Consider the following 12,227-nt stretch of genomic DNA (forward strand, 5'->3'; position numbering starts at 1 on the left):
ACAACAGCAACAAGAGGAAAACGAGCAGCCGCAACCATCTAGAGAGGACAACTCGACCCCTCCTGTTACGAACGGCCCTTTAGTGTCTAATGATGCCAGCATCAGCAGTAACCTGCAGGCCATGTCCTCTCAGCTCTTCCAGGCAAAACGTTGCTTCCGGCTCGCACCCACCTTTAGCAATGTTCTGCTCCGCCCTGCGGCTGCCACTAACCCCACCCCAGACTCAAACCCCGCCCCAATACAAGAAGCCACACCTCCTACTGGAGAAACACCGAAGCACATGAGTCCAGAGATCGCTAATGGAACCAACGACAAAGGTATATTGCATACAGTTTTCTGCAATTAATTTAACTTCGTCCATACATGCTTTTTATATACATTACACTTTTGAGCTTGGTAAGAAGTCTCTTATTCTCACCAAAACTTCATTTATTTGATTAAAGACACAGTAAAAACGTTAATATTGTGAAATATTATTACAATTTTAAAATAACTTTTCTGTTTAAAATTTAAGTGTCGTATTATCCTTCAGAAATCATTCTAATATGCTGATTTGGTGCTTAAGAATTTTTTAATTATTTAGATTAATATTATATACTATATATTTTTATTATCAATGTTGGCAACAGTTGCACTGCCTAATATTTTTTATGGAAACGATCAGGATTCTTTGATGAATAGTAAGTTCAAAAGAACAGCATTTTTTTTTTAAGAAATCTTTTCTAATATTATGAAACTATTTACTTTAAAAAATCTTACCTGACACCAAACTTTTGAAAAGTAGTAGTAGTACTTAAGAAATTTGAAGTTTGAAACTCTGATGTTACACTTCATTTATGTATAATCAAAGTCCTTCAGGTCCAATCAGTCTACAGGCTTTCATAGACAACTCATCAACTCATGTCTTTTAAGCACTGTTATTTTCTTAAGGGAGTGCATATTTAGTCCATACTTATAAGATTATTTGATTTGCTGTTTACAGATCCTGACTCTGATTCTGAGGACAGTGTTCACAGCAACCAGTCGCTTCCCAGTGAGAAAACCCTTTCTGAGCGACTGGAGATTCTGACCAATCAGGGTCTCATCCAGGTGGTGAAGGTCTTTTTGGATTGGCTGAGGACGAACACTGATATCATCCTCATGTGTGCTCAGGTACATCTGAAAATTCTGCATTTTCTTGAGAAAACCGTACAATAGTTTTTTTGTTGGTGTTGTTGCGTCGCTACACTTTAGTATACATGTTGGTCTTTGGTCTCAAACAGAGTTCTCAGAGCTTGTGGAACAGACTTTCAGTGCTGCTTAATCTACTTCCTGAGGGCAGCAAGATATTAGAAACTGGTGAGAGAAGTCATTATTATTATTATTATTTATTGAAGTTAAAATATCCTTTAATTTCCCTCATAACGCAATCTTTTTCTCTCGTTTTGTTGCAGATTTAGGTCTGAATAAGGATGTAACAGAACTCCTGAGTGAGTGTGAGCAGCCTGGTTTGGTCCAGACACTGCTGTTGCCCGAGGATCTTGCCCTTCGCCACCTTCCTGCCCTCAGCGTAGCCCATCGACGCCTGGACTTCACTAGCCAGAGACCCCCACTTACCCCTCTGGATGAGGTAACATCACACTTACCTCTGTGTCATTTGGAATTGATTTTTACTATTTGTTTGTCGTCAATAAAAATTGTGGCATTCTTCATATATTCTAATCATATATTTCATTTAGGATTTGAATTTTCCCTTGTTAATTTAGTAAAACTGTGGAAAACTGGGTTTTACCAGGTTACCAATGCTACCAGGTTACTGTTTTGTTTTTTAAAGAATACTAGATTTTTTCCTTTATTTTCCTTTAAAACATTAAGTATATATATATATAAAATCTTGTCTAATGTTTAAGATTACTATTCTCTTATGCTCATCAAGCCAACATTTAAATATATATATATATAGCTGCATCAAAAAAACTAGAAAAAAACAGTAATATTGTAAAATATTATTTACAATTTAAAATAATGGTTTTCTATTTATATATATACTTTAAAGTATAATTTTTTTATTTGATGCAAAGCTGAATTTTCATCAGCCATTACTCCTGTCAGTGTAACTACCTAGGCCCTAATATTTTTTTGCAACCTGTGATACTTTTTTCAGGATTTATTTATGAATATAAAGTTAAAAAGAGCTACATTATTAAAAATAGAAATATTTTATAAATTTAACACATCCTTGTTAAACAAAAGAATTCATTTCTTTCAGTAAAAGAAAGAAAATAATTACTGACCCCAAACTTTTGAACGCTAGTGTATATTGTTACAAAAGATTTCTTTTTTATGAAATGCTTTTCTTTTTTAACTTCTTATTCATTAAAGAATCATGAAAAAGTATCATCGGTTATAATAAAATATTAAGCTGCACAACTGTTTCCAACATTGATAATAAATGTAATGTAGTAGTACTTTTGAAAGCACAAAATAATGATATATATTGGGATGAATTATTTAGTGCTTTCAAATACTATTAAAAAACAGTTGGAATCATTACATTTCTTAGGATTCTCACTCATCCCTACTTGAGTGTCATAATGTATTGTTCAGGGAAAATCAAGTAGCTGGTTCCAGCTAATTAGTGTGCGGAGGATTTCATTAAATTACATAAGTGCAATATACAGTCATTGTCTTTTGCTTTCTCTCATGTTCTTCCTTTATGTCTTGTTTTCTCTGTGCTGTCCAGTGTGTGGTGCGCGTATGCTGCATTCGCAGCTTTGGTCCACTTCCTCACAAGTCTCCAAGGCAACGTGTTACACTTCAACCCAGAGGCGGGCATCTTCACCAGCATCAGCCAATCAGAGCAGGAGAATCTGATTCAGCAGGCCAAGGCCCAGTTCCGCATGGTAAAAGACATGATATTTTATTGTAATGGATGTAATAATAAGCCAAAGTATTAGTTTAGCAATAATAGCTTTGCTTCAATTTGCACTAGAAACTATTTTCTCTTAAAACAGTAAATCAGCTGATTTCTTTTGTGTATTCGGTGCATTGGCTCGTTTGGTGATTTGGTCTAGCTGTAGCATTTAAATACATGCCAAAATAGTCATGGAAAGTGCCTCTAAATGATAGGGTCTACACAGACATGTCTGCGGTAAAGAAAACGAGGCTTTTTCATAAAACCTCACCACATTTGTGAGCTTTTGCTTGAGAGCCTTATGTTGCCAAGCAACCATGCAGCCCTTACGGGTAGAACAAATGATGCTTGAAGTGCCACCTTGCTGTGCCGGTGAAGAGGCGGCCCTTTCTGGTACAATTTCATTAAAACCTTCAGGGTCTGCGAATGAAAAGCATGTCAGACTGCCAGGCATTCATGGAATAAGGCTGTAGTCAACAGCGCAGGTCTCTCATAAGACGCCACCAAATCATGACCACTGCAGTCAGCGTGAACTCTCTGTCCCTGCTGTTAACCCAGCTCAGAGTTTGAGAGTCCTGCTTTATTTTAAGAAGACTCTTCTGTTGGTTTTAGTTTGTAAGCTTTAATTCAATTCCAGTTTTATTTATTTGTTCCTTCAGTCAACTCTCTGTTAACAGTAAAACAAATATAAGATCTGTTGTTTTCCGATTGGCAAAATGTGTCTGATATCTGACCTACATCTAAACACTTCAGAATTTTTCGTCATTGTCACGTGTCAGTAGTGTTAATTTCATTAACGAAAAGTACGACGAAAAATGTTCGTCAGCGACCTTTTATTTTCATGACTAAGAAGACATCGGTCAGTAACCGATACCTGTGACTATAATAACATGCAATATCGTAGACGAATAGGGGGGGGGGGGGGGGGGGGGCGGGGGGGGAGAGGAGACAAAATATTACAAACTGATGTTCAAGCCTCTACTAGCTTTCATGCTTGCTGTTGCCAGATGTCACGAGCAGCCGTGGCTCGTCTATATATTCATACAAAACATAAACCTCTATATAAGCTGAGTCATTAATAAATTGTAAATGTGTTCAGCATTCTGCAACGAATATTTTTTGGATTTTCTAGACCATTTTAAGTCGCAAAGTGAGCAGGATATATTAAAATTTAACGTATGGCTTCGGTAGGCGTGTATCATGATACTAAGCGGGACAGCCGGTCTCAGAGCCCTCTCCAGCTCTACAGCGCCCCAATTATATTCACGTTAGCTTGCGTAAACCCCGCTTCAGACCAAGACGATAATAATCCGCTTCAGCTATGTGTATATTAAGCCCCCTTCACACAAAGCGTTGATTCCATAAAATTGCTAGAGAGCCTTCTGTGCGAACGCAAACTCGACCCAGGATGTGGATCTAATAATATTGTTGGGATCAGTCCCAGAACTCCTGTCTTTGGCCGGGGTTTTAAATGCAGATCAACGTTCAGTTCACGTTGCACATTAACAAAGAAGAAAGTTTGTGTTCTTCAAGAAACAAAGGAAGGACAAAAAAATGTCGCAGACATGCTTTAATGTTCAAAAAATCAATATATTTTTCACATACTGTACATTATTGTAGCTCCTCATGCCCAGTCTTTCTAAAACACGTCGATTTCCACAAAGCCCCTCCTTCTGAAAAGCATAGTGTTCTCTGATTGGCCAGCTGACTCAGTGCGTTGTGATTGGCCGAACACCTCATGCGTTTGTCGGAAATGTAACGCCCCCTTACCATTATCACAAGCTTCAGCTTCCAAAGCAATTATAAATACAGTTAATAATGTTGTCAGTTTTATCATATCAGTTCGAGCCAGAGTCGGATTCTGTAAATGCAGATGACCAAACCGATCGTTCAGAACCTGACACTCATATGTCTTTACAGTACACAAGCCGCCGTTCAGCTGAACATCACAAACGCCAGCAGTTTGAAAGCGCATGCTGCTTCAGCTCTGCTTGAGCGGAACACTACATCTATGTTTGTCATCTTTTCACCAAAAGTTATAAGCGGAGAACAGAGGATACTATGTTTGCAAACAAATCCATCTCTGCACTTTTGATCGTAAGAACGACAAACAATATGTTACTCTACACTGCACAAAACTCCGCATTTGAACAGTCAGCAAATAATACTTTAACAAATTATAAAACATACTTACAGGCTCTGATTCAGTAACGCCAGATTACCCTAGCCAATTTAGAATTGCCTTATTTTTTAGAAAATAGCCTTAGTGCACAGCCGGCCTTGTACTCTCCCAGGTTCAGGACACTGTCCTCCGTAAAATGCGCTTCACACACATGAACATTTGGGTTGTACTGTCCTGGAACAGTGTTGTAACGAAATCTTAACCACTGATTCCTAATTGCCTCCACTTTCGGAAGGCCAAATAAAGTGCAGCTTTTGCTTTCATATAGAAACACACAGCATCTCCACAACATGGTGGCGACAACACTACTGACCACTGAAGTCACGCCTTCTTTCTTTGAGTATGCATTTGGGTGGCGTTATGCAAATATTTCCACAGAGTGACGTAGGTCTGCGAGGGAGAATTCGATCTAGGTGTTTTAGCTAGATCTGAATCTGCCTTCTCTTTTGAATAGAATAAATCTTTTTATAGGAGACTTTGAGCTTTGTAACTTAGCAGATCTTATACACGCACAAACAGCTACATAACACACTAAAGAAAAAGGAAAATATGTAAACGCATCATATGACCCCTTTAAGGGAATTCTATGCATGATATCATAAACAAGCGCTTAGACCCAGATTCTGCCCTACCTAAATTTATGGTCACGAGCCGCTACTGATCATGAGCTTAAATCCCCCAATCAGAACTTTCCTCTTAAAAAGATACATTTTCTGCCAGGTGTTTTACTTAATCTTTGCAAACCATGCATATGAGTTGACATTCTATTGATTTGTGCTTATGTGATAAAGTGCAATAATTCTGATGTAATTAAAAAATACATTTCTTAAATGACAACAATTTTTGAGATTATAACTTTCAGCAAAATAATCATGATTATCAATTTAACCATTATGCAGCACTAGTTTTCACTGACTAAAACGGCCAAACATTTAGTCGACTAAAACTTGACTAAACAAAAACATAAGGTTGACTAAATATGAAAAAGAAAAAAAAACTCAAAAGAACATTTGACACAGGACTAAGACTAAATAAAAAAATAGCTGACGAAATCACACTACGTGTCAGATAGTCTTAGTTCCGCTCTGAAACCATCACATGACATTTGAGGTTAGTGGAATCATAGGAATTTGTAAACATGAAATTTTTAAAATTCAATGTTTGAATCTATAAAATGTCAGAGATCCAAAGATGAACTTGGAATATATGGAGGGTTTTATAATGTTGTAGGATAGCAGCAGTAGTTTATCCATTAATTTTGGACCATTTTATTGATCCTGCATTTTTCATAATGGATATTTCGGTCTGTAAGAAATTTATGGTCACAGACAATAATATTGACTGCAAAAATGTCCCTTTTTAAGGATCAACCTCTGCTGTCAGTGTCAAGTGTTTTGAATGGAAGTGTACACAAGAAACTAAAAACAAGAAATATGCATGGTATAACATATAAATCTGAAGCAGGAGCATGACTAAACTTAATTGGCACAATAAGGGCATGTTGTGCAAATAAATGTAATCTCCAAAACCATCTTAAAATTTACAAAAGATCCAATGCTTCTAGTTTCTATTTAATACTTATCTCTCTGTCCTTATATTTTCCGTCACTCTTACAATATTACCTTAGAGTTGAAATGTGTGAAACTGCAAGGTGCCCTTTTTGTATTTTACTTCCCAGAATTGTAAGGTTATATTTATCTGTGGTTTAACCATTAATCTCTTTAAGTGCACTCTAAGGTTATTCTTAAAAAAAAAAGAGAAACAAATCACCACTCTTTTTGCGTTTGTGTTTTCCTGTCTATTTACTGTATACTGCTCTTGCATGTTTTTTTCTCTTCCTCTTTAAGGGCAAAAATATATTTAGCTGCTTATTCACACCTTGTGTTTACTAAGGGTCAAATCTGAGTAATGTTTTGAGGTTACACAGAGGTGATATTGACCTTGCCTCATCTCATCCACAGGCGGAGGAGGAAGCTCGCAGAAACCGGCTCATGAGAGATATGGCCCAGCTGCGGCTACAGGTCAGACCAGCTGTTGGGTTTATTTTTAACTCTCATTAATGCACATCGTCTTCACAGCATTTATCCAAATGGACTCAATTAATTGGAGCAGTAATGGACCATTTCCTTGTCTCTCTCTCTCTGCAGTTGGAGGTCTCTCAGCTGGAGGGCAGTCTGCAGCAGCCCAAAGCCCAGTCCTCCATGTCTCCTTATCTGGTGCCAGATACCGCTGTTCTCTGCCAGCACCTGGGGCTGCTCAGACAGCTGGCTGCCAGCGGCTGCTTCATCATCATCATCCCTCGCACAGGTCAGTCCACGAGTCCAAATGAGGGAAATCTGGACATTTCAGGAGAGCCTGGAAATGTCATGGAAATTAATTAAATCAAACTAAAACTATTAAAAATCATTTTCAGACATTTAAATTAAGCTAAAATAATGCAGTCTCGTCCGACTCATAGCGTATACTTTACATTTTCGGTCTCCGGTGTTTCTAGTACAATTAGTATATTTTCAGAGCTGATAATGTAACGTTAAAGCTATTAAAATTGTTTCAAAAAGCACATGGCTCCATAGTGCCATCACGTTACAATGTCGCGGTGACCGTCTTTTGTCAGTGCCTCACCCGTCAAAGTTTAATAAGTACGTAGATGACATGAAGCTGCCCGAAGTTAGCTACATCGAAAACAGATGGGTGCTCATATGTTTCATCCAGCTCCCGATCGGGTGGTTTTGTCCTCAAATTTATAAGTGTGTCACGATACGGTGGTAGGAGCGAGGACTCAAATGCAGGTTAGGGTTTCATTTCTTTGTTTTATTTTATTATTTAATAAACACAACAAAGGGGGAAAAAACTGAGCCGAACACACTTGACTGGACTTGACGTGACTGGACTGGACTGGACTTGACTTGACTGGAAACAGGGAAAACATGAAGGGATGGAGGGTCTTCAGGGTCGTCTTATATTCGGAACAATACGGTACTTTCCAGGAATTTCTTCAGTTTATTGATGTTGTTGTGCCAGACAACAATAGCACAGCTTAACGTTAAGCTGCGCTCATTTTAATTTTTAGTAATGTTCAAAAAGTTTCTGTTTAATTCAGTCGCTCTTTTTTTTACCGTTTTAACAATGGTTTCCTATGGAGAGCAGAACAGGACAGCATACAAACGGAAGTTAGAATCCATCGTTTACTCAGGAAAAAGTATGATGAAAAACTAGACATGATTTTCTAATTAGAAAAATAATGAAACTGTTGCTTTTAGAACTAACTAAAATAAGTTTGATGAAGTACTAAAAATACAAAAATCTGAAATAAGAAAATAAATGAAAGTAAATGGTAAATGTACTGCATTTATATAGCGCTTTCACAGACCCAATGGCCACCAAAGCGCTTTACATTTTGCCTCACATTCACCCATTCACTCACTCATTCATACACCGACGGCGGTGTCAGCCATGCAAGGCGCCATCCAGCTCGTCGGGAGCAGCGGGGGTTAGGTGTCACACACACAGCTGGGGTTAGGTGTCTTGCTCATGGACACCTCGACACTTGGTCAGGTGGAACCGGGGATTGAACCACCAACCTTCCAGTTTGTAGACAACCTACATGAACCACTGAGCCACTGCCGCAATATAAAAATATTTTAAAAAATGACAAAATTACTGAAACTTAAATTGCAATGAAAACTAAAAAGACACTATAAAAATATAAAGCTCATTCATGTTTATTATTACAAATTCTGTAACAGTATATAAACGTTGCTAAAATAACTGCACAAACTAGTCTGTAAACCATTTTATGAAATCATTCTGAATGATTCATTAACATGTCAGTGTGACTCAAAATGATTTTAAACAATCCTTATTCAGCCTAGAAACGGGAAATTACATGTAAAAGGAAATTCATTGGTAAAAAAGAGTGGGAGCCTTGGCATCTGAATGGCAGCCCTCTGATTTTATGTGCAAATATTTTTAATAGCCTAACAGTTTTTACACTAGTTTTTTTTAATTACTACACTTTGAATGATTTAGAATCGAAACTTCTCCAGTTTGGCACCTCATATGTACCGTAATGAAAAATTATCTTAAATGGGCATTTTGCACAGAAGGTGCTAACCACCAGGAGTGATCAATCAATATATATTTCTGATCTCTTGCAGTGATTGATGGTCTGGATATGCTGAAGAAAGAGAACTCTGGAGCGAGAGATGGCATCCGGTTCCTTGAGACAGAGTTTCGGAAAGGGAACAGGTACATCTTGAGCTCAGCAGACACTAGGATTGTAGCTCTGTTTGTTCCAGACTGCAGACCTGTAGAGCATGACGTCTGATTCTAACGGCACCATTAAACAGTCAAAGTCAATGATTGAATGTGTCACGCATGAGCATTTATTCGTACTTATTATGCAACAGGTACATCCGCTGTCAGAAAGAGTCGGGAAGAAGCTTTGAGAGGGACAAATTAAAACGACAGGACATAGAAGCCTGGTAAGCCCCGTCATCTTCACTTCTTGTTTCAGAGCAAAGTGATTTTAAATTCAGTCGTGAAGCCCTGTAGGGTTTTCTGCAGACAGCATCGCTGCATTGATTGTTCCTGTTGGCAGGCACCTGTATAAGATGGTGGACAGCTGTCGTCAGCTGACGGGATCTCAGAGCAGTGGAGATGAAGACACCGCTGGCATGGTGACCATTTTGACAGGACACTCATTGGAGGAGCTGACTGAAAGATCAGCTTCCATGAAGGTCAGTTGTGCATTAGAAGACTCCAAATAGGCTTTTATAGTGTGGTATTGGTTGGCAGTATGACCAAAACTTTATAACGGTATGAGATTGTATTAGAGCTGCACGATTAATCATTTAAAGATCGCGAACTCGATTCAAACACCCACGTGATCTTATTCCTAAATGACAACAATTCGCCTGTGTCTATTAAACCTTTGACAAGTACGATCACACGAAACATATCAATCTGCTTTGGTGCTGCCGCTGAGCCAGAGAGAGCAGTTGCCATGTTTATAATAAAACAGCTTCACTAACAGTCTTTTCAACCACACAGTGTCATTATTTCTGATACAGTAATTCACAGAACCACAGAAGTACTGGGATAAAAGTTTATAGTTCAGATATAAACACTGATATCTTCGGTTGTGATCAAAATAGAGCAAATCACCTTTTGAAAGTAACTTGATGCTTCAAATGAAGATTGTATCATTTACATTGTCACACCAGTAGCTGACGACAAGCGACTGTTAAAAAAAGTATTTGTCGTCGAATCATTCATTCAAGAGATCCATTTAAAATGCTGATTCATCTGGTAATGAAACAAGTCTTTATAAGTGAGTCATTGATTCATTCAAACCAGTTTTTTTTATTATTAATTCAAATTAAATAAATATTTTTAATTAGACTGCTGTAATTTTGTCAGAATTTCTCGAATTTTACATGTTGTATTCTTACATGTATCTATTCTCTAATCTCTTAAATAGAAAAGCTACGCTTTTACATAGTTACTCCCCAACACTGTCATGCCACCCAGACCGAGTAGAATTATCCAGATTTTTCTCTGTAAGAACCATTGGGGTTTTGGTCGTAGTGTCCGTTTGTATGATGCAATGGTGTGTTTACACAGTTTTTCTATTGGTCTGGCTGTAGGTGTCTGTCCAGGCGGTGGCAGCGGCAGGCATGGAGCTGAAGAACATCACCGAGTTCTACCGGCAGTGGAAAGAGATGGGCTGAGAGACGGCGTGGGACGCAAGGGGTCGGCTTGGCATTCAGCTGATCGCACACTCACTCCCCCTCTCTCTCAATCTCTCACTCTCTCTCTCTCTCTCCAACTTTATCTGTATCTGTGTCTCCATGGGAAAAAATACTCAAAAGATGGAGGTTTGTAAGGAAGGGAGGGTGCAGGAAGTGTTCGGAGAAAAGAGAAGTCAGATGCACAGGGGCTTTAAACGAACAACGGCGCATCCTCGACCCCGACACAGGAGGATTAAAAGCTACAGGGTGAAATAACTCCGTTTAAGTGCCCCTGGTGCGCTATAACCAGGCATATCTGCCGATGAAATGAGTGTATATGTTTTGAGAGAGAACAAACATTCATGTGCATATACGTCAAAAACAAACCCATAAATTGAAATGTATAGAACAATGTTTTTGGATGACTTTTTATTTCCGTCTTTTCGCTACGGTCATGGGGTTGCACTGCCACGTGGATGTGTGTTTTTGACTGCAGCGGTGAACACCGTCTAGCGTTTACCCTTGGTTCCTAGGGTCACGAAGGATTCAGGGTATAGGGTGTACACTTCTTTTTGATGATTTGTTCTTTCTAACGTGGCTTTCCCCCACCAGTTTTTTTTTTTTTTTTTTTTTGCGGTGTAACTTTGTGATTTAATGTATTGTGTTATCTGTGTATGAGCAGGAAGTCTGGCAAATGGTTGCTTTTATTTGATTTTATTTTTGTATGTCGTATAGTTGCCTTTATATGCTGTGCTGAACACACAGGAATGAGGTTGGGTGTAGAGATGTTTCTTTCTGTTATGGCATAAAGAAACGACTCAGAGTTACACACATCTGATTCTGTGCTTACAGATGTGGAAGTGTTTCTGCTCGACTCTAAACATGAGATTACTACTCAGCAAATCTAGTCGCAGCCATTCGCCATCACATTCTCATAGTAATTGTCCCATATTGCACATCGCAAAGGAATCCAGTGTATGTGTGAGGCAGTGCGTTAAACAATAAAATATTTCATTTAAAAATGATCTGTTTTGTCCCTGTCATGGTTTTCAAATGCATGTCAATTTGAGTCCAATTTTAAATCTATAATTTAAAAAAAAAATACAATTTAAAATAACTATTTGAATATATTGTAAAATGTAATTTATTCCTGTGATTTCAAAGCTGAATTTTCAGTATCATTACTCCAGTCTTTAGAGTCACATGATCCTTCAGAAATCATCTTATTGTATTATGTATTCTTTAATAAAACGAAACTTCAAAAGAACAGCATTTCTTTGAAATAGAAATATTTTGTAGCATAATATCACAAACGTTTGAATAGTTGTGTATTATGGAAATTATATTTTGCCTTTATTTTATTTGAATTATTTTCTAGCAGAAAACATTAAGTAAACATCAAAATATACTGTATATTAAA

General features: G+C 37.9%; 1 protein-coding gene across 1 annotated transcript; it reads left to right on the plus strand.

Moving 5' to 3' along the window:
• Window positions 1–4: 4 nt before the first annotated feature.
• smg5 (SMG5 nonsense mediated mRNA decay factor) lies at window positions 5–11,832 on the plus strand (the record flags this gene model as incomplete). The annotated part of the gene is given in 12 exon segments (XM_056243001.1): window positions 5–317; window positions 983–1,152; window positions 1,263–1,338; window positions 1,434–1,609; window positions 2,723–2,758; window positions 2,760–2,882; window positions 7,037–7,096; window positions 7,223–7,382; window positions 9,233–9,323; window positions 9,485–9,559; window positions 9,676–9,814; window positions 10,724–11,832. Coding segments are annotated over 12 exon segments (1,503 nt in total), but the record flags the coding sequence as incomplete, so codon positions are not given.
• Between the last annotated feature and the right edge of the window lie 395 nt (window positions 11,833–12,227).

This window comes from Rhinichthys klamathensis, unplaced genomic scaffold, assembly GCF_029890125.1.
Source record: "Rhinichthys klamathensis goyatoka isolate OS25496 unplaced genomic scaffold, OSU_Roscu_1.1 h1tg000768l_1, whole genome shotgun sequence".
Classification (NCBI taxonomy): domain Eukaryota; kingdom Metazoa; phylum Chordata; class Actinopteri; order Cypriniformes; family Leuciscidae; genus Rhinichthys; species Rhinichthys klamathensis.